The sequence below is a fragment of the Vanellus vanellus genome (assembly GCF_965231255.1).
Source record: "Vanellus vanellus genome assembly, chromosome: 6".
NCBI classification, from domain to species: Eukaryota; Metazoa; Chordata; class Aves; order Charadriiformes; family Charadriidae; genus Vanellus; species Vanellus vanellus.
The window spans coordinates 32,245,201-32,267,693 of NC_138911.1; the positions used below are offsets into that span (position 1 = coordinate 32,245,201).

Genomic DNA, 22,493 nt, shown 5'->3' on the forward strand with positions numbered 1-22,493 from the left:
AGCATTTCATATTTGGAGACCAGTTTTCTATCAGCTCTCTGCACAACTTCGCCACATTTTCATCCCCGTATCCAACACTGCAAGGAAGGAATTTGAAACAGATGGTCCCGTGGTAAAGAACAGTTTCTGACTGAGAAATAAAAATTAGCTGGAAGGCTGAATTAAGTCACTGAATACTCTTTGCTTTCTTTGCTTAACAGAAAATTCTTCACCACTCTTTTCATATCTTGATAAAACAATGCATTATCACATCTCTCTCTCTTACGGAAACAGAAAAAAGATTTAAGGTTAAATTTATGTTGCCACCTGGGAAAATAATTTCACCTACATTTAGCCTTACAGAAGTCAGTTATCTAATTTATGGTACTTGTCTGGCTACTGCCATAGTCAATGGAGAAATATCCTTGGGAGGTGATTCTCCTCATCTAAAATTAGGTGTCTCAAATATACAGGGAAAATCAATGCTTTGGAGCTTCTCCTCTCTCTCCATTGAGAACAGATGGAGTCTAAAAAAATGACTTTCAACTATGTTTCATTTTCACACGGCTCAAGTTAAGCACCATGAGTCCCAACAGTTAAGCGCTGTGGATTTAATGAGGAGTCTGAGTGACCTGTGGTCTTCCCACCTCAAACAGCACCAGCTGCTGCAGCCATGCTTCCATCTAATGTACATGGGGATGGCTGTGAAGTCCCTCACACAAGGGGCAAGAGGCATCTCCCCATATGTATGCCAATCAAATGACAATAATGCAGATTTTGTATCATAGAGTATTTTTTCTTTTTCTCTCCATCTGTACATTTGAAAGGCCTATACAAAAAATGGCAGATTGGGAAAATATAGGAAGAGATTTCCCTGTCTGTCAAGCCTGTGTCTTTGGCGCTGCACATCACAACGTTCGTATTTGTAACGGATATAAGTAAACATAATTTATTGCAAGAAAGCAGAGAAAAATAAGAGCTAGGGGGAGAGGCAGTAAATTTCTCTTCATTTCCCCTTCTCTCTTCTTTTTCAATACCGAAAGAAAACTCCTACACATGCTGAGTAAACCAGGCCATCTGTGAGGCATCACCACTGCAAAATTAAACCGCCAAGGCTAGGGGAAGATGCACATCATCAAAGAAAACGTATGGGGCTATTTTTTTTTTTTTTCATTTTTACCCTCTTCTAAATACAGCCAAGAAGCGCAGAAGTCATTTGCTTCAGTGTATGAAAAACAAAGTTCTGATCCCATTTCAGAATTCTTAAATCCATCAGGTAGTTCTCAAGGAAGTGCTACTTGTGAGAAAACATTTCTTGATAAAAACCACTAACAGCTCCTAGACAGGCTGGTAATGTTGATCCTTACTATTGCTAGGCAAAGAGGGTAAAAAATGATGTTCAGTATGCTCTACGTAAAATGTATATACAAATGCATATGTAGATATTCAAATAATTGTAACATTTTTATTATATATCATATTGTATTTACACACTGTTATTTTAAGCGTTATTACTTTAATATTTATTATAATATGTATCATGTAATAGATGCCAAGAGCAGGCTGGCAAATAAGCAAGAAAATTAGCATACCGTTTTAAATACACTTTTCTTTAAAGTGTATTGCATATTTTGAGCTGTGGTTTTACAATATAGTATTTTGCGAGGATGTTCTGCTTCAGGAACTACGCACAGACCTACGGATATGACTGAAGCTTTTCACCCTACAAGTAAACACAGGCAGGCCAACAGGATACTGACAGATAAGACGCACTTGTTAACTAAGAGCGTATTTGGAGAGCAAAAGGCTTTGGATAAAGTCTGGAAAAACTAAGCTGGAGCTGGAGCACTGTGGTAGTAACGGGAAGTTATTAGTCCAACACTAGGGAGCACGCAGAGGATTCGTCATAACTGTAACCGACACCTGGACCAGCTTGATTATATCTGGAGGAAATTCAGTCCTCAGTCTCAGGAAACAGAGATAGCCACTGTTGATGCCCCACCTTCCACCTCAACTATGGACACATCAAGAATTAAATTAAGGAAAAATTAAAACACTACGTGACAATCTGCAAGAATTGCATATAAGCCATTCAGAGAGGTATTCTACAATCACTAAATAATATTTTAAGTGTCTTAAAATTATTGGAAGTAATGAAAAAGATACTTGTTTAGAAATAGCCATGATTTTCCTCTTAGGTTTGGTAAGAGGACCACAAGAAACCGTGTAGTTTAGGTGGAAATGAAAGTTTGATTCTATTTTTTTTCTAGGGAATTCATGCCATCAGCGCATATGGCTTCATTTAATGACATTCAGCTATAATGATTCCGTATAATTACTGGCCTACATAATGCAATTCTCCTGGGATGCTATGAGAAATCTGCACAATCATCAGGAAGGACTTTGGGATGGGGGTGGAGAAGAAAAATAAAACCCAGCCAGAAGCTCTGCTGTAGAAGTTAATCACTATAATTTACATTTTGCGACCAATTCTCAGGTACAAGTTCTTTTATGCACCATCAAATGATCTGAACACTAATTATCGCGCCTGTCTTCTACAGACACAAACACTCTAATTTGTGGTTCTTTTCTTTTCTTTTGTCACCAAGTTCTTTTTAGGGCCAAATTCCTTTTCTTCTTGCTCAGAAATCTAACTCTAAAGACGTTACAGACATTCTGGCATCAACAGGCAAAAGGTAAAAAAGTGAGAAGGAACAAAGGATAACAATTTAGAAACTGATAGAGAAACACACCAATTAAGCTGTTCATTTCTCCCGAAAAGTAGCCTGTTCAGAATTATCCTTTAGTCTCCCCTCCTGCACCTCCTTGAAGCAGGCAGCTATGGTTACATTTTGGAAGTGCCACTTTAACAAGCCTCCAGCTCTAAGCTGTTTTGCATCCACAGAAAGCTATGGGAGAGTTGGAGCAAACAGCTGGACCCAGGGTCTCCTCAGGTCAGCGCTGCTGTTCAGTAAGCAACCACCAACGCCACGAGAAACAAAATGAAAGCTTTTTAGCCCAGACTGTGCCTTTGCTTTATTGTAAGGCATCAAACACATGTTCTAGTCTTCAAAAATAAGAAATAATAAAGAAGGAACACAAGTCGGTCTGCTTTTCTCCACCAAAATAAATGCTGTGGGTGCATGGACTGCAGCATTTCTCAAGTCTCATGCCCCATGTGTTCTACAAATTGCTACTGCTCCTCTTTGCAAAGAGCTGCATTTTTAACATCTAATTTTTAAATGAAACTGGGAAAAAAAAAAACGAAACCCAACTGTTTTCTCTAGCATAAAGCCTATCTTTATCTGGAAATTTTAGTAACAGCCCCCAAAACACACGTGAAGAAGCATTTCAGTATCATCGCATACATTAACCCAAATCAACCAGAGAAAACAGTGTTTGGAGACACAATGCTATCATATAATAAATAATGAGGCAACATCCTAGACTTAAGTTTGCAATCAAGTTGCAAAGTGTATCCAAGGAAGACAAAGATGAGAGCTGTCAGGGTATGCCTGCCCTGGCAAAGATATGTTTCTTTCTACTAAATTTTCTTGGGTTTTCTAGTAACTAACCCTATTTGGTGCTCAGAGAAGCGAAAACCAGAACCTCAGATGTACAAAGATGCCATTCCCATTAGGCAAACCTTTACAATAAAGCTTCCAAGAGTTACATATATGTTTTCCAGGCTTCTTTGAGCCACTTCTGAAAAAAGTCTTCCAAATGGAAATGCTACTGACAACTTTATTGCAATCAGCATTTTGTACAAGAATCTCACATTTAATGCTACTGCTAGTTACATTCAGACAAGTATTGCAGGGCACGTGGTAAAGTCTAATGAACGTTAAAAAAATGCATCTAAATATCCTTGTCTTGGAATAAAGGGTATAAAACTGTAGATAACCACCATATAGACTTTTATCTTCAAAAAAGGGGCACATGCTAACATTGCCCAAAATCTAAGTAAACCCCTCTGCATAGTGTTTTCTACAGATTTGGTCAAACCCGTCATGCATGCATAACTACCAGAAACACCAGTTTTAAAGACCTGGGTGGGATCTATACCAACTGAATATCAGCTTTAGCGCCAAAAACGGCCAACCAAGAGAGGCAGAAAAACAGAATGGAACCAGCATTAATAGATTACTTAGTCAAAATTACCATGACTAAGTACATGGAGACCGTTCACTACATTACAGTCTCTATGACAACCCCTTATTTGCAGCTACTGTATGAGGAGTTGTTAAACTGTCTGATAAACATCTAGCCTTGCATAAACGTAGCTTTGCTTGAAACGATTAGCAAAAATTACTTCACACTTAAGAGCCTGTAGGTATTTTAGCTGCACACTCAAAACAGATGTGCCTTAAGAATAAGAAATGCAACAGTCAGGCTCCACAAGGCCTGACAAATTACAATGATCACACATCTTCCTTGAAAGGACTGTGTTTTTTTCTTGTTGCTAATATGACACAGTATGAGTATTTTTCAAAAAGTGCACTGAATACTTCTTGCGAAATGGGTTAGAAAAATGGTCTAAAATATTTTCTGCCTCTAGCAGCTCTGATTAACTTGTAAATTGGCTATCTTCCATCTGAGGTGTTCAAGAACATTATACACTTACACGATATTGCCAATTTTACAAGTGGTAAAACTGAGGGAGAAAGGGAAGGTGACTGTAATGTGTCATACCCACAAGCTTGAAGCCGAATGAGATTAAAATCTACATGCTAGCACTCCCGAGCAACTTGCTCTCAGTCTTGATCATACTGACTGGGAGCAGATTTCTAAACAAAAAGACTAGCGAAAAAAATGCAAAACATCTGAAACGCGTGCTGAGAAAGAAACTCAAATTAAACACACAAATATTATGTGCATTAATAAAATGGATTGATCTCATTTCTGATCCATATATGAACAAGTTTTTGCAAGATATTCCTTATAAACACATCAGACACGTGTCTGTCATGTTAGTTTAGTAGCAGCAGTATGGAACATGCTATCAAAGACACCCTTTAGTGTCATAAGCAGTAGCAGATGCGAAGGCTAAAGGCGGTCTTAATTTTCAAGCATTCTGCGCGTTGAGATCTCTCAAAACACTGGTTAAGATAAGTAGAAACCTCTCTTCAACATCCACTTCTCACTGTTGGTAGGCTAGAGAGTGAGAACGGGAAAATGAGCATGGAGGGGTCAATCTCATAAGAGGTGAAAATTACCTTGTATGTGAGACAGCATCGCTAAGACTGTAAGCACTATTCTCCCTCGTTAGAGGATTGGAGGCTGGTTGACTCTTGCTGTGAATATCCAGGCTCAGCGAAGACTCGGTCTTTCGGTCTATGTGGCTCTCTTTTTCCAATGTCCTGTCTGCAATGGAGACCACTTCGCTGGAGCTGTGCCACAGTGGTGCCACTTTCTCCTTTGTTAGCCCTGTACGGGGAGATGTTGCTGCTCCCAGGGAAGCAGTGCTGCCATGGCTAGGTCCGTAGGAAGTGGTATCTATGCCACTATCAGCCGAAGTCCCTTGAAGGTAGTTGTAGCTGTTCAGCTCTGATTCCGTGCGCTCTCCACTGTCATACCATTTCTCATCACTGTGAGCACTGGAGGCATTGCTGGAGAGAGTATTGCTGCTGGAATGGCTGGAGTAGTGGCTGTCAGACTACAGAAGAAACAACAATCAAAAAAAAAAACCAAACAAACAAACAAAAAAAAAACAAACCACGCCACACTTGTAGGTTTATTCCAGAATTATGGCAATAAAGAGGACGAAATAAACGATTACAAAAGTTACCACTGCACAATAGGGGCTCTTCTACCTTGAGGTACTGGATAGATACATCGAGGAGAGTAATAAACTCTAAAAATTTCATTCCAACACAGTGCATGTGCTCTGTTCTGGGTGCACATAAAAAGCTTTCATACGGATTTGGAAGCCATGTCTTAACTATTCAGGGAAAGCCAGAGTTGTTTGTGTTTTGTCCCAAAATATTTCACACTGTTTTCTTTCAAGCCCAGTTCTGCTCAGCCCAGTCCAATGAAATTGGCTGAGCTGTGTAGACTTTGACTTGGTTTATAACTACTATAATTAAAAATATTCTAATTTTAAGACTCCAGCATTTTAGAACATGAAACGTAACTAATCCACAGAAAGTGCACGTGTTATTTTGATAATCCAATTGCCTATCAAGAGGTTAAAGCAGGGCAAAATAACCACTGCTCTTCGTATCCCTTTGTAGTAGGGTATATTTCCTCCTCAGCAGAAGCGTTCTTTGCAAATGACCACTGAAATGGCATTTAACTAATCCAAAATTGTTTTCCAAAAGGCAAAACTGCAAGAAAGGAAGCTTTAATGCAATGCTTTGAAATTGTCCCATCAGGGCGTGCCAGTGTCTGCCTGGTTTGTGTGTTCTGTCCTTGGTTAGAGACAGCTGTTATGAAGAAACTGAATGCCCTCAATTCCATAGTGGGCATTGGTGGAACATCCCATTATAGGAAGAATTTCTTGCCATGTACTCATCACTGCTTAGTAGCTCGCCTACCTTTGGGGTATTTATATCCATCTGAATTCCTTAATTTTTGTTTCCATCTACAGAATTTATCTACGCTCTGATCATCTATATAATCAGAACTGAAGCAGTTTTTCAGTAGACAGTGCACTTGTTCGGTGACCAGATGGCCAAGGAACAAGGGGAGGGATGGCAAGGAAACTTAGAACCACCTTTCCCATTTTTCTACCCCTAGAGTTTTACCAACCAGGCACGGGCAGAGATCCCAGCCAAATAGAAGAGATTAGATAGTTTGTTTTCGCTGGAAAAGAGGGAAAATAGAAAATGGATGTATACAGAGATCAAGGAATTTCAGCATCCACATTATACTAAAGCAAGAATTGACAGAAAACCAGGCAGAATATTAAGTTGATCTGGACTCCTAGTTATCTGCAATTAAAGTTACTGCTCTTCATTAGGAACTGCATCACTCCCCCCATCCATCTGTCTACATAATAAAGGTTTACTTTAACAATGACTAAATGAGAAGAATGCAAGCATTAACAATTCCAGTGCTACACTTTGCACGCAAGCTAATGAGTTATGTATTACATCATTATATGGTCAAATACACCTCATGGAATACAGGTCGATCTAAATCTAAAAACCAGTTTGTGCTCCTAAGAATAAGTTTTTTGTTTTGTTTTTAAATAATAAAGATGTGTTGTTATGAATTAATAACCTAAAAGCAGCACTTGCAATTTTATTGAAAGAAGAATGCTGGTAAGCAAGAGCAAATAACAGGAAACAATTAAAGACTTTCTCACACCTTAATAAATGTACCTAATACTTTCAGTATAATCATGCAACACAACTCCATATTTCAGCTGACTGTACAAATAAATAAAAAAAACAAGTGATACAGCTCATTGGGTAATTTAAAGTTTAAAGGGTGGTTTTTTTTTTTTTTGAGTCTAGTGACTTAAATAATCTTCAAGACATTTTAAATTTATGAATATTACTGCATTTATCTGTGTCTCTGCATGTAATCAGGAAGTGACAGTCTCCAAAAGGTGTGAATATCTGACTCTGCAGAGACAGAAAGGCAGAATTTACCACTTAGACACTAAACACGAATAAAACAAGAAAGATTTTTTTCAGCAGGATTCCAGCAGACCTTTCAGACAAAGTCTTCCAACAGTGTGCAAGGTAGGTTACGGAAAAGAAGTAATAGTTACACTAGATGAGGAAAGTGGAGAAAATCCAAAACCAAAAGCAAGATCACTATTCTGTTTCAAAGAAGCAGCTTTCTGAGTGTTGCATTATAAAATATATTAGTAAACCTTAAGTCTCACACGTGAGGCCTAGGAATAGCTTTGCAGACTCCCACAAATCCTCTACTTATCACAAGATAACAGACAAGAAGCTGCTGTTCAACTGGCAACAACACTATTAACTAATAAATATCTCAGTATGCTGTGCTTAGCTTCTGTAGGATTCGGAAAACAACAGATCTGGTCTATTGCTTCCTCCATGTTCTAGTAAGCAACAGGGCATTGAGGACTTTCTTATTTCTTTTTTTAACTGGCACTCTAAATATAACTTTGAACAACAATTTTGGTATCAAGAGCTTGTGGAGCAAAAGCGAAACATTAAATAATTCATTTTTTGGGATAACTTACATGACCCTGCTTATTTGGAGACAAGTGAACCACAGGATCCTGTCTCATCAGTCTTCCACTGGGACTTTCTCTGAAGGACGGCAGTACTTTTGATACTGCTGGGAGATGGCATGTTGGTTCTGCAATACAGACAATGTACCAAATATGCAGTGCAACAAGCTAGGAAAATTTGTAACCTAATTTTACAGTGCAATTTTTCCAATACTACCATCACCCAAAAAACTTTGGATACCTAATACAAAATTAATTAAAAAAAAAAATACATATTGTGACAAAAAACAGGTGAGGCCCCAATTCCTGCCTGGCGTAAATCAGTAAGACTTAATGAAAAACCAGCAGCCACCATCCTGGCTTTTGTTAGAACAATCTGAATGGTTCCATGCTGCCATTGTCCAACAGCACTGTATCAGAGCATTAAACCAGCAGAATATTCATTTTCACAGTGTATTGACATTGCATCTCTATATGCACGTTCCCTGTGGACAAGAGATTAAAAAAAACTGAAGACCCACATTTCCTTAAATTGTATTCTACGCAAGGCAGGACAATAGCAAAAGTCTCGAGTGATCACTTAAACGAACACATTTTCTCCAGTATGACTACTACTTGTATTTCTTGTCAAAGTTAAGGTGAGTTAAATAAACCCTTTCTAACTGAAGAGACAGGAAAAATCTGTTGAAATCCCAGTATTCCCTTAAAAATTGATGGCTGTGAATGTGGAAACTGCATGGATGTACAAAAGGAATACTTATTAAACTAAACCTGACAAAAGTGGATGGAATTCATATCACTTGTCTTACATGGACACTCATGAGTGCTCTTTGCCAGTTAAACTTCTTTTTTCCCCCAGGAGATAACTATGGAGGTCTAGAGGGTGTTCAGACACAGCCCATCAGGTAATTGCCTTCTCAGAGCCCAAGGTCAGTATTTTAAAAGAACCTCTCTTAGTTGTCACTTTTTACATGTATCCTCTCTCCTGTGGTTATGCAATATTCTGCATTTCTAAAAACGTTTATCTTAAGTAGAGTATGTGCTTATGAACATCAAGTACTTAACAATATGCATGGAAGTTAGCAGTGCTTTCCCCCAAAATAAAAATTAAACTTGATTCCCCCCTGGCAAGTGGTAGCAAGCAGTGTTGGTGCACAAAGAACAAAGGTCTTCTGTAGCTAAGAATGGGCCAGGAAGGAGTGAATATGTGGATTCACTGCACCTAGTGCCTTATTTACCTTGAGACAGATTATCCCAAGTGGAAATGTGCTTATTTGGCATAGAACCAAACTTTCACCTAGATTCACCAGACTGGCAATAAAGTCTCCAGTCAGAGATGCAGCTTCCAACTGCGACTCCATGAATGCAGGACAATACACAAGAGATAAAATACAGGGATTATATGTCAGTATGCGTTTCTCAGCTTTTGCCAAATGCCGGAGCCATCTCTTCTACCACACAATTTTTCCTGTTCTTTTTGGCCTTATTTATTTATTTTGCTAATATGGTGACACCTGACACTGTACAACAGAACTTGCTGGCAGCTCCACTCTGTGCCAGCATCAACACCCAACTGTTGGTCTGCAAAAGTAATGCTGAGCAAAAGATCAATTTTACATGCGTCGTTACCATCACAACAGTATCAAAACATATGCGATTAAAATTCATTCTGTCAAAATGAGAACTGCAGATCAGTATAATCACAGCTTTTCAGTGAGAAGTATGGGGGGAGTTGTGAGGGAGGGACTGACAGATGGCTTCAATAACAAGGCACAGCTCACTGAGGTTGTGAAGGTATGTGAACAAAGTACATCTCCAGAACTTGAGGCTGGCATTTCCCTTAACAAATTCCTGCTGATCTCACTGAAGCTTTTCCTCTGTTAAACACTAGTCTATTTATATAGAACAAAAGCTGTGATGCAGTAAAATGATGATCTATATGTGCAATAGAAAAAGCATGGAATTGTTTAATCTAGGGTAACAAGAGTTAGAAAAAACCAATCTAGCAATCTTGACCATGGTCATCATGTTGGATCAGTGCTGTTTGTCAAAGGACGTTTCCAGTGGTGTCAATCTCATTGGTATCCACTCAAGTCAGGCCATAGCTGTAGCAAAAGGTCAATGTGCAGAAACTTCAAATGAAGGCTTAACAATGCAAATTCTCAGTACCCAGCTGTTTTATGTAGTTAATATGTTCCCTCAGCTGACAGCTTAATTGCCAAGTGCAGTGAAAATGTATACACTGGTGGAAGGCGATTACCAAGCTATAGATTTACTTCACTATTTAAACTTTAATTGCATTTTTTACATTTTGTACATGGTATTTTTATAGCTTCAATGATCAAACAATCAATTTGCATTTATATAGCACCGTTTGAAAGGGAGCATCACAAACACTTTAGACAAACTAAGCAAAAATTAAACTAAGCCAAGCCATGCGGGAGGGTAGGTGAGGTCAAACAAGTCCTCAACAGCAAGACAAATTAGTAAGTACGTCTACCCAACCACTTCTAAAAGGACAGAGTGTTTCAGGGTAGGAGCATTAAGGTAGCTTTAGTCCCAGAATCAAATGAAGAACTGAAATCAGTTCTTTCTCAGGTGATAGGCATAGATATCAAGGAAACAGACTGCAGAAGCTCGTATACGCTCCAGACCCGATTATTCATCCTGATGAACAAGGTTAACTTTCAAAGACACTGAAAACACTGTGCTTAAGAGGGTTCTCTCTCTGCATGGAGAGGTATTGCCAAAGTCACCTTGTGGTTAGCACCACTTGCTCATTGTAAAGAATTAATTACCTACCCATCTGGTCAGCGATACTATCCTCACTTCTTTGCCAGCTGGGTGTGGATTTGCCGCTACCACCCGTATCGGACTGCGTGTTCTGCCTGTCAATGGAAGCAGGGGATCTACGGCTAATTCCAAACCTGTTGCAACACCCCAAAAAACAAAGCAGATAGTGATTTTAGATACACGTAAATCTCACATAAGGGGAAAAGAGCACTTTTAAGAAGCTGGCATCAAACAACAGGGCAGACATAGCCCAACTGCTTGAGGGGTTTATAACGCTTTTCCATTTAATTTTTGTGGAAGCTCTCAGGACCCAATTAGCAACTTTAATGCGTAAGATTACAGTACACATTAATTTATTGAGCACCTTTGATCAAGAACATCTGGTTACAGTGCACACAAATCAAAAAAACAGACCAAAACATCCAGAAATAAAATTATTAGTTTTCACTTACATAGATGTTTACATGGAAAAGTGACCAGACCGTTACATGGTTACAGAAAATTGACCACAATCAGTAAAACAGAAAAGTTTGGATAAAAGCCACATAGGGAAATGAGGTGTGTTTATTGGGAAAAGATATCAAGGATGGACCCTTTTAACTGGGAAAGCACTATCTTGAACTAGTCAACATGAGCATCAGAAAATTTGTTGAGCCAATCCTATGGATTTCCTGGGTTCTAAGCAAAAAACTAGTAAGGTCACACCTAGGTGATGCAGACATACATACAAACAACATAGATTCATTTGGGACAATATTACACTGTGAAATATTTTAAATAAGTGTTTATGAAATTGACTGTATTAGTTATGGATTCCTCAAACCTGGGGGTTATAAATTCTGTAAATTATTAAGTTATTTGATCATAAAATAATTTGAGTGGACTAGTGTAACTAAATACAGCTGTAGGAAAGCAGTGAGACAAGTATATCTATAGCTGTAGAAGAAAGCACGCAGAGCAAAAGGAAAACTGTATTCAATGGACTTGGTAAATCCTGCTAGGTTGGTCAGATGGATTTCAGAAAGGTCAATAAAGATATAGTAAACTCAAGGAGAACAATCTAATGACAAAGGAGACATATGGTGCCTCTGTGCCATACCCAAGTCTACATGCCTTATATGCCTAAAAGCCTGTGAGAATTAAATCTGTAATTCTGGATTACATAAAAACCACTTATAAGTCTAAAAGAATTATAGCTGGGTTAAGAATTAGCAGATCAATCATTAAGAATTTGTCAAGAATAATGCATTTCTGAGGTGTTTTTTTTTTAATCAGACATACCTCGAAGGAAAAAAAATTCCCCAAACTCTACACGCATAGAGTAACACCCAAAAGAATTACAAGCTCATATACTCTCTCTATATAAAGGAGTTTCTCTAAGTGTCTAATGTAATAACAGAAAATACCCAAACTGTGCCTTCTCCTCACTCTACTAGCTACAGACTGCCCCACACGACCTCCCATGTAAAACAGGCATCTGCCCAACTGTCAGAACAAGCTCAATGTGGTTATCCCACTTGAAAGTTCATGTACTTGTTAACTCAAATGAACTCACCAAAGAAACAGCCTATGACTCAAAACAACAAAATCCCACTCCCATCCTTAAAGGCAATTGGCTGGAACACGCCTGTACATGCAGCACAGCTCCAAAACGTCACATTTTGAAATCTGGGCCTTCTAAATTTTACTCAGACATGACCTTAATTCCCTTTTGTTCACTGCTCCCTGGTACAGCCAACATACAGCTTGATGAACAAAAAAAAGTGAAGGAAACCTGGATATATCTGCCTTCTGAATACAAACAATTTAAACTGAAATTGCATGAACTGAGTAATGCTCTTCCATTTCTATTCACACAAACTAGCTAGGATTTCACTTAATCAAATAGCTAAATTAAACATGAAGTCAATACCGATTCAACAGATGCATAAAGTGTAAACACAACATTTCAAAAGCTGATTGATTCTTTAAATACTGATCTGAGGTAATTTTCAAACTTTAGGACTTGTAAAGTATTTTGGGAAGAATATCTTTTCATGATAAAATAACTAGAAGTTGGTATCTAAAAGAAATAGCCCAAACCTCAAGAAACCTTGGTGCGATGAAGTTGTGCTGCGCCAATATTTCACTTTCTACATGTTGTCCTCTTACCTAAACCCCATAATGTTCATATATACAAAACCAGTCAATTTTGCATTTGGCATATTTTATGACGTGGGATCTTTTTTTCAAGAATAGAGATATACAAAACCACCTTATTTCTAGTTTTATTTCATTAAAATCACTGCTCTACCAATCGAGCAGCAAAAAATGTCTTTTGATTGCCTTTTTTACATGAAGCAGGCTATTTAAAAGCAGGAATAATAAATGCAGGTGGTGCTATATTCTGTGCTGCTTAAATATATAGCCCAGCAGGGTATGTAGGAATGAACCCCAAAAACTCGAAGGAGAAATCCATCTGGATTAAAAGAACAGTGAAATTGTTTAAATATACATTTTATACGTACGTCATAAGAAGAAACTCAGTATTTTGGTATTTTTGAATTTCATTTTTGCTTTCTACAATCCATTATTACATATACGTACCTTCAGGTAAACACAGGATAAGTATACGAAACACACATATCTACATCAAGACCAATCTGGAAATTCTTGAAGGCAGTGAAGTTTTTGCCTATACCCAGCTCAGCATATGGACCAATAATCTAGAAGAGGCAGCAGTTACTGCTCTTACCGACGTCTGACAGAGGTTGGACTCACACCCATGCTTCCAGTCATTTAAGTTTCACAAACTTTCCAAATCTGTCATATCATGCAACAAGAAAGAAATGTATACACAAATTATGCAGTTGAGATTTCTGCACCGGGAAACCTCGGGGACTGGCATACCTAGAGCACACTGGAGCCTCACCTCGGGAAGATGTCACCTTCAGGACATGGGGCCCCCTTGACCCCTACTGCAGCCCATCCTTCTCTCCAACATCTTAGCAACTGAATGCTACAACGTCTCCTCTATTTTAACAACATAGAGGTTAACTACCGACCAGCTCTGCCTGGTACATCCAACATCGCTACAGAGCCGCCTTGAATCTGGTGTCTCAGACAAATCTCAACAGAAGATGCACATGGAACTGCAGTGATTTTTAGTAAGGTGACATACATTACTCTGCTTACTGAGGCAAGGGAAAGTTTTCTTCATAATTACATTTTTCATGCTTTCTATTTAGCCTGGTAGAAAATGTTTGGGAAGTCCTGAGCAAATATGATTCATGTGTACAAAGACAGTATAGGAGGCAAAGTGCTTTTCCTATAAGAACAGAACATAATAGTCAAATAATTGGAGTTTAATAAGTGATTTTTCCTTTTTAAAAAAAGCATCCAATAAAGAACATGCAAAGTTCGTGTATTAGTTACTTCTTTCATTATTCCATTTAAACAATGTTTCCTTGCACCAAATTAAAACTTCAAAACCAAAAAGACTGTATATGCAAGGTTTCTAGGACCCATCCCTTTGCTGAACCAAAAAATGCTGTAGTGAACATATGTGTAAAATTAACTTAAAAGATGGAAAAGGGTTGGGATGGGTGCTGGTGTGCTCTGAGGCCAATTCAAAACAAAAATCCCAGTGTGTCTTAAAATCCCTTCCTATTCAAGCAGTTATGGTTGTGAAGGTCTAAGGACATATGGCAGCAATACCTTTTTTTGTAGAGCAAATGACGTAGTTTGAAAAGAGCAGACACGATATTGGGAGCACAAGCTGCTCTTCAGAATTCAAGGCAACACATAAGTGCTGCTGGCATGAATGAGCTAGGAAGGATGCAGTGTACAAAGAGGTTAAGTGCTTTTTCCAGTTGTAGAGCTCTGGACACGCTTCTGTTTCGTTTCCTTACAGCAAAGTTTAATGGCTTTAGACCAAATCTCCTAATGTCAGTAGGACTTAAGCACAAACTTAAATAAGGACCTGAACAGGCCTGATATTGTCATGAATCAGAGGCTTAATGAAGGTGTGCAGCAGAGAAGAGATGGCCTCTTCAGAAAACCTCAAACTCAGCTGTAAGGAGGACAAAGCTTCAGTGCTCTGGAACAAGAAGCAGCAGTTCAAACATGCTTAGAACAGTATTCTCTGGACTGACACAGAGCAGTGTCCCCTTACAGGCACCTAAACAGGCAAAAGACAGTGCCTTGTGCTAAGCAGTTCCTGACAATGGTATTTAATCTTACTAATAATATTTTTCTTAAAAATCGAGAAGAAGATACTTCTACTTTATAAAAGACCCAACCTAGAATGAATTACACACAATGACCTGCAAGGTACTCAAGAAGACTTCAGAGGGAAACTTTGCAGTGTGAACTATCAGCAGTTTTGCCCCTTTATCTTCTCTATAGGAAGCAATTTGGAATGCGGTAGACAGCTCTCCTGCGGCCAATTATTTTTTTCCCTACTTGGAGATGCTTGATTTATTGCTCCTTTCAGTGCTCTCTGAAACTGATACAGATTTAATTTCTTCCTCTGCAAGTTGTCCCTTACCATTGACATTGGATCACTTCAGAGAGTTTGAAGATTTCTGCAAAGTTCGAAGAGAGTGCCTTGAAACAGGATCACTGTGAATATGTGGAAAAGATGCTAGCTGTGGACTACTTAGCACTTTTGTGCCTACACATCTGCAGTCTCAGCTGCACTCAACAGTACTTTGCTTCAACTATTAGCACAGACTGCAAACTCCCAAACCCATTACTTACTTTATTTTAGAATCTAAATTTGTGAAATGAAGTAATTTGCAACCTGAAACCAGTACCTTTAATGAAGATTTTTTAAATACATAAAGGTCCCTTTATATAGTAACCTGAGCAGTTGTAGAGTAGGATCAGAGAGAGAGGTTAGGTCGCGAAGAGAAAAAGTGGAAGCAAGGCATTTTTAAAACTGGCTTTTTCAAGAAGCATGACAGTGATATTTGAACACAAGCATGTTTTAATGCATGTAAACAACAGCTGACAGGAGGCTGTGTAAGCACTCCTTTAGTTGAATACACATTACAACAAATGGAACACAGAACAGAAAACCTGGATAAAAAGAATGTGAAAAAAGTCTGGTGCCTACCCTTCTGGCATAGATTTTTGTCTGTATGTGCCCCCACCAGAGCCAGTCTCACTTGAGGATGATAAGTTGCTTGGAGAATTACGGCACTGTTGCGATCTTGCTAAGGCAATGGATGAAACTGTGACGTAGACATCAGAACCGGGAGACAACCTGTTCAGAGCAAAGGAACCACCTGCATCAGCAATACCGAACAGCGATATCATAGTGCAAAGCATGAAGGACACCAACGCAAATTGTCACGACAGCAAAGAACATGGCATCATGGAGTCGGTAGAAATAAGGGAAAAATGTCTTATCCTTCAACTGACTTTATTAATCTATCGGAAACCATGGAAAAATCAGCGTAAAAAAACGGATGCAGGGGAGTAAATGAAGAGGCAAGTGTGGGAGAAAAATCCCAGCACGCACTAGGAAAACATCCCATTTTCTCAAGTCCTGATTTGTTTTTTCAGATTGCTTGTAAAGAATAATGAAGCATAAAATTCCTCACCCAAATAACAAACAGAACAAAATATTTCTAGTTCTCAAAACAGACTCTTGCCTGGTATTTAAACTAACTGTAGTGAGTTGTCTATGCAAACTCTTCCAAGAGTATCAAGCTTATCTCTATGCCACCGAATTGTCCACATTAAATCACAATGTAATGCTACTTATAAATACCTTAAAATCCCCCCTAAAAACTTAACACTCTAACATAAGCTATCTCAATATATCCGAACTCTGTTTGAAAATACAGACCTGAGTCATATGAAGCCTTCTCCTGTCGGAATAACCATACAGCAAATAAATGGGCTAGAATTACAACACACGCACCTGGGCAGAATGGCTGGAAGTAGCAGGCTTATACTGCTCAACTCGTATATCCTGTTCTGTAGTTTAAGGCTTTTTTAGCTCATTTTCTGCTTTGTGCATTTTGTTTCCCAAACCCCAACTGAATTCACTGCTGCTAGCTAGTTCTTTGTTCTACTTGACGGTAACTGAAGCCATTCAGAACTTCTGCAGTGATTTAAGCGGACTTTGAATTACGTCATCCATGAACTTCAAAATCCTACTGTGAACACAAACCTTTACTCATTTTAACAAGGAAAAATACTACAACTCACACAAGTTAAATAGCAATTTAACTTTTAATATAAAAAAATGGATACTGACTTCAGTGAAACACACACTTCAGCACACAACTTGGGTCTGGGGATTTACAAGACCTTAGCCTAGCCACTTAATCAGTATCTGTAAAGGAATGGCAGATTTTAATCGGCTCTCATCACAATACTGTAAGAACTTTTAAAGTTCAAAAAGTCTTTTGAAAATGAAAAAAACATTGCACTGGTTATTGTTACTTATGTATGTGCATATACCCAAAGACTCTGTGTGTGTGTATATATATATATATCAAATGTGCATTTGTCACCCTCAGTACTTTGCAAAAAAGCACTAAACAAAATCTTAAAATGGAAAAAGCAGTAGGACTGGACCAAACATCTTGATCATCTGGAATTTCATAAAGTGCATATGACTAAGAGTAACTCTTTTTCCCAGACAATAAAGGAATGACCGAACACCTGACCATCACACGTACCATAAAAAAAATCCAGTAATTCCTTTCTATTCTACTGAACTGAATTTAACTTCTCTCACATTTGTCAAGCAACAATTCTGAAACATCTGATTGCAAAGAACATGGTTCAAGAGTTGGAAATCTGGGGAGCCATGAGCCAAGCAGTTCATTTTCCCAGTGGCACTCTAATAAAAATAGTTTGGCCAACAAAAATATGTGCTTTCAATAGCATTCACTCACCTATGTAGGCATACGCATTTAAACTCAGTTATGCTTGCAGAGCAATACACAGTTTAAAAGTATGACCTTTCTTCCCAATACTAAATTAGAATTTATGGCAAGGAAACCAATTACTTCTCGAATAATTTCTGTAAAATGGAAAAATGCTTACATTTTCACTTCAGATTCAGCTATGCCTTTTCTTTACTTACTATGCCTTACCAAAAAGTGACAGCACTGTTCAGAAGGAATGTCAAGATTTCAGAACTATGTCACGGAGCTATAACTCATTTACAAAGATGAAAGACCTCGAGGGCAAACAACATTTTATTATAAATGTGATCTGAACAACAGCAATGAACAACCAGTCAGGTAGGACATCCTATTATTTAAAGCAGCAATACATTTTGTTGATACAGTTCACAATAGCACTAAAAACTTTAATAGTGAGAGACGTTTCATTTTCTGTGAAACATATAAATAAGACAAGAGAACTTTAGACTAAATTAGTTCAAATTGACTTTTTGAGCTGCTTTGAAATCTATTGATGAAAGGCACTTCCCAAGACAAAAGGAGTATTGTGTTAGCAGTGTGCCCCTATAGTTAAGATATTCTGTGCCTGTCTTTTATTTATAATTAAAAGACCAAACTAAAACAAGCTATTATCTATTTCAAAAGGCAGCTTTAAGAAATTCCAAAACGGTTAAGTGCATGAGTCCCATAATTGAATTTAAAAATAGGCCAAGCGTCCATTGCATTAAACAGATACAATTACATTGCAGAGAATTGAACAGGGATTACTCCATGCATGATTTAGTTCTAACAGATCTAGTTCATCCTGAAAGGACTGGTTGAGTCTTGCCAAGTATGGGAAGAAAATCATCTTGTGTGCAAGCAGTGAGTGGGATGGGTGTATTTTTTTTTGTTTAGTGTGACAACACAGACACCAAAAGCATTCATCTTGTTCTTAATAAATTAATTTCCATGTCATTAGCTGTAATTCTCCCCGCGTCTTCAGTATGCATAGGTATGTAATATACACATCATAAGAAAAACGTCAGTCTAGCACGCTCTGTGCCTATGGCCTAAGGCAGTTTTTAGTTATACGATCTTACATAGGTGCCTTCTCCCTTAGGACCTCTGCCCCATGCAGTTTTATTTTGTGCGACAACTTCTGCTGCAAGAGCTGCACAGCTCGGAAGTGAAGGAGGCGCACGCTGGCAGAAGAGGAAGGAGGGCCGTGCAGTCGAGGCATTTCAGTGCCGACTTAGCCATCTGAATCCTTACCTCGCACTCACTGCAGCACTCCAATATGACCACTGGCGTATTTGCTAAAGAAAATTTTTCATTCATTGTCACTAATTGCAAGTTTCTCAAAGGCCTTATTTACTTCTGAGCTGAAAACTTCCCAAAGCAGCTGAAGTCAACTGAAGCTGTAATTTGAATATATAAAATATTAACAATGCTGGGCACACTTCCAAATATGAGATGCCCAAAATAAGACACAGCAAACGATTAGAACGTAATTTCTCTCTCTACCTTTGTTCTTAATCTGAAGAGGGCCAAATACATCTCTTCTCACACAAGAGTTTGGAAAATTAAGTTTAATTAATACCCAGGAAGCATTCAGAAACTATAGTAATGGGCGCCACTGTAAAGCTTAGAGGAGAATTAATAATTGCATCCTTACAACAGGATTTGAATGCCATCCAGTAAATAAGGGATGGAGTAATGAAGAGGAAAATAAAATATTAAATAGCTCTTTTTTAATGAGCTGCATCCACTGTGTGAACTGAATGAGGCAGATGTACTCTGTTAAAAGAAATTCTCGTAATTTAATCAAAGAGGTATCAGAAAATACGGTTACACAAGAGTTCTGAATAAAATCACATAGCATATCTTAATTCTGGCATGCTTACCTTCCACGTGTTTGATTTCTGCAGTCCTAATAATACTGCAAGACGTGACAGTTCTCTGAAAACACTGACTCAATGCTCTCATGTTAAAAAGGAAACCAAACCATTCAAAAAGGAAAAAAGATCATCAGCAATTTTGGGGAAGCGGATAACAAATTAAACAGAAAATGCAGTTATGTACCTTCTTGAGTATTTTTCTTCAATTCCATTATCACATTTCAGAAAACATGTATTATAAAAAGAAATGATATGGAGGCAGGCAATGGGACAACCAGAAGTACAAAATGGCTTCCCTACGAAGAAACACTGAACAGGCTATATGGCTCCACAGATTATAGAGAATTTCATTGTATCTGCTTCAATCCATCCAAACGTGAATTATATTGGATCAAGCAAACAATCATTATTCATTATCCCTCACGACAAAAGAACAATTAGGAGACCTGGGACTATCAATTAGTAGGCACCTGGATGAAGAGCTACCATCCACAGCTGTTAATCACAGTGGTATAGGTGCTCCTGGCACCAGGCGATCTGGTAAGGAGTCAGTCTTTGTACTTATAAGGACTTCTTATGCTTTTCCTTGGTCCCTGCTGATGGCCAGTGCCAAACAAGAGAGATCAACTCTTGACATGACACAGCATGGCTCTTCTCAGATGGTTTTAGAACACATGAGTTTGGCTGTGCAGCCAGGTGTACCAACAAACCACTGCTACATCCAGCTTGAGATCCTGGTGCCGATCAGAGATGCGTAATATATAATCTCACATTAGTAGACATTTTAATTTGACGAATGTTATAAAAACTTTAAAATAAGAAGTCCTCGAACCCTGCGAGGCTGGCAATGCCTGTGCTACAGCGCTCGCTTGGCAGGTGGTAAGATGAGCACAGACAGCTGCTTGTTTATATTAGGAAAAACATCACTGATCCAAGCTGCAGGTTAGGATTTTGATAAAATAAGGGAACAGTTTGAACTAGAATCTACGTGCAGGAATTAACCTATAAACTACTACTGGCACAGTTACTGTCACTGACTGCACGTGGGCCTTTGAAAAGTAATATGAAGTTTTAGGGCAAGACTGTGCTCCGAAGTCCTCAGTAAGACTTAAAACCAGTTGTAATGAATATCGTTCTAATACTTCCACACTGTGGCATTTTACAGACAGCGCTTGACTGCAATCATGCTGTAATTCACTTTTCCATTTGCTTTAAAATATTTACTATGCTGAGAAATTTTCTAGTTAAGAGCCTTGACCTTCCCTCCACAACAGTACTGAGCTGCACACTGAAGTGCGCAAGTCCAGCAGCACACTTTGCTCGCTGGTTTTCACACTTCTCCAATGTTTGCTCAGTCTAGTTTTAGTTAAGACTGGTTCTAGTATACAATAAGTTAATTAAGAAGAGAATATTGTCTAACACTGTCTCATCTCCTTTCCCTCCACATGTTTTTCTTAATAAAGTCTGGAAACCAAGCGTACAAAATAAGATTTGAAAACTGGGAGGGGGGGAAAAAATAATACCAACCTCTAAAATTACACCTTCTCCAATAACATTAGCTCTGGCATACTTCACATATATGTGGTTTATGTATCACACTGATATTTATTCTGGGTTATAGGCTATATAGTGTCCCGCGTGGATTAATTAACGTTGTGAAGGAAGCCGTAACTTGGAATTTATTGCATTTATATTGTCAGATTTTTCAGTCTTAATGTTGCAGTAACATTAGAGATTTATTTTGGGATTTACGAAGTTTTGGCTTATTTTTCCTGCATACAAATATGCACAATCATGAATACATTCAAGGACCCAGAATACTATGAGGAACAGGGAGAATTTAAGTGTAAGCTAGTGAGTTGGATACAGTAAGACAAACGAATAAAGGCAAATTTAAGTACTCTGCTGGTTAGGCACAGGACCGGGCATTTGTCTGCCTTCTCAGAATCAGGAACCATCAAGCAAGCTCCTCTCCCATCTACAATACCAGTCTCCCATCGGGAGGCAAGATGTTCTTATGCATATGAAGTGAAATCCTCCTCTTCTCAGGACCAATAATGTAGCTTTTATTTATTTATAACACAGCCAAGTGGACTAAAATGAAAATATCAACAAGGGTAAAAAATAAATTTATTTCACTCAGTATGCATATTTAGAGACTCTAGCTATATAAAGTGATCAGCAGTCAAATATCACTAGTAGGTAATTCAAAGAATTACACCTGTGCTCCCTGTAGAGCACTTTATACTCAAAAAGGGAAACACTTGTCTATTAAGCTGGTTTTGTTTAAATTAAATCCTTTAATGTAAGTATTTAGAAAAAAAAACGTGAAGATTTAAGTCATGGATTTATTGCTCATATGTTACCATTAAAACGAGTACCATGTTAGGTCTGATACATCAGAAATATTATAATGCCTCTATTTCATTCTCTGAAATCCCACCCGCTGGAGCTACAGCTAACGATCCTACTGACCCTCGATGGTCCTGTGCGACTGCTACCAGTGCTAGTTCCAAAAATCATCTCAGATTCAGAGCTCAAAGAGCCACATGGATCAATTTACTACGGGTTTCTCAGCTGCCACGTTCCTTAAAACATAGACCACAAACTATAGATTGCTGTTTCTTAGCGGCAGATGAGACCTGCCATCACTGTCACTGCACCCAGCTCCAGAAACGAAGAACGCACAGTCAAAAGGCGAGAGCACAGAGGGATAAATGCCCACTCCGGTCTTGAAATAACTAAGTATTAAGATCAGTCAAACATCAGCAAATCGGA

General features: G+C 38.4%; 1 protein-coding gene across 1 annotated transcript in view; it reads right to left on the minus strand.

Annotated features, from left to right (window-relative positions):
* SIPA1L1 (signal induced proliferation associated 1 like 1) overlaps positions 1-22,493 on the minus strand; it is a gene marked incomplete at its 5' end in the record, with an annotated part of 75,671 nt that overhangs the window by 13,489 nt on the left and 39,689 nt on the right. The window contains 4 exons of the mRNA XM_082484979.1: positions 5,196-5,635; positions 8,144-8,262; positions 10,937-11,061; positions 16,026-16,175. Of these exons, the coding sequence (XP_082341105.1) occupies positions 5,196-5,635; positions 8,144-8,262; positions 10,937-11,061; positions 16,026-16,175 (834 nt within the window). The remainder of the gene's footprint in view (positions 1-5,195; positions 5,636-8,143; positions 8,263-10,936; positions 11,062-16,025; positions 16,176-22,493) is intronic.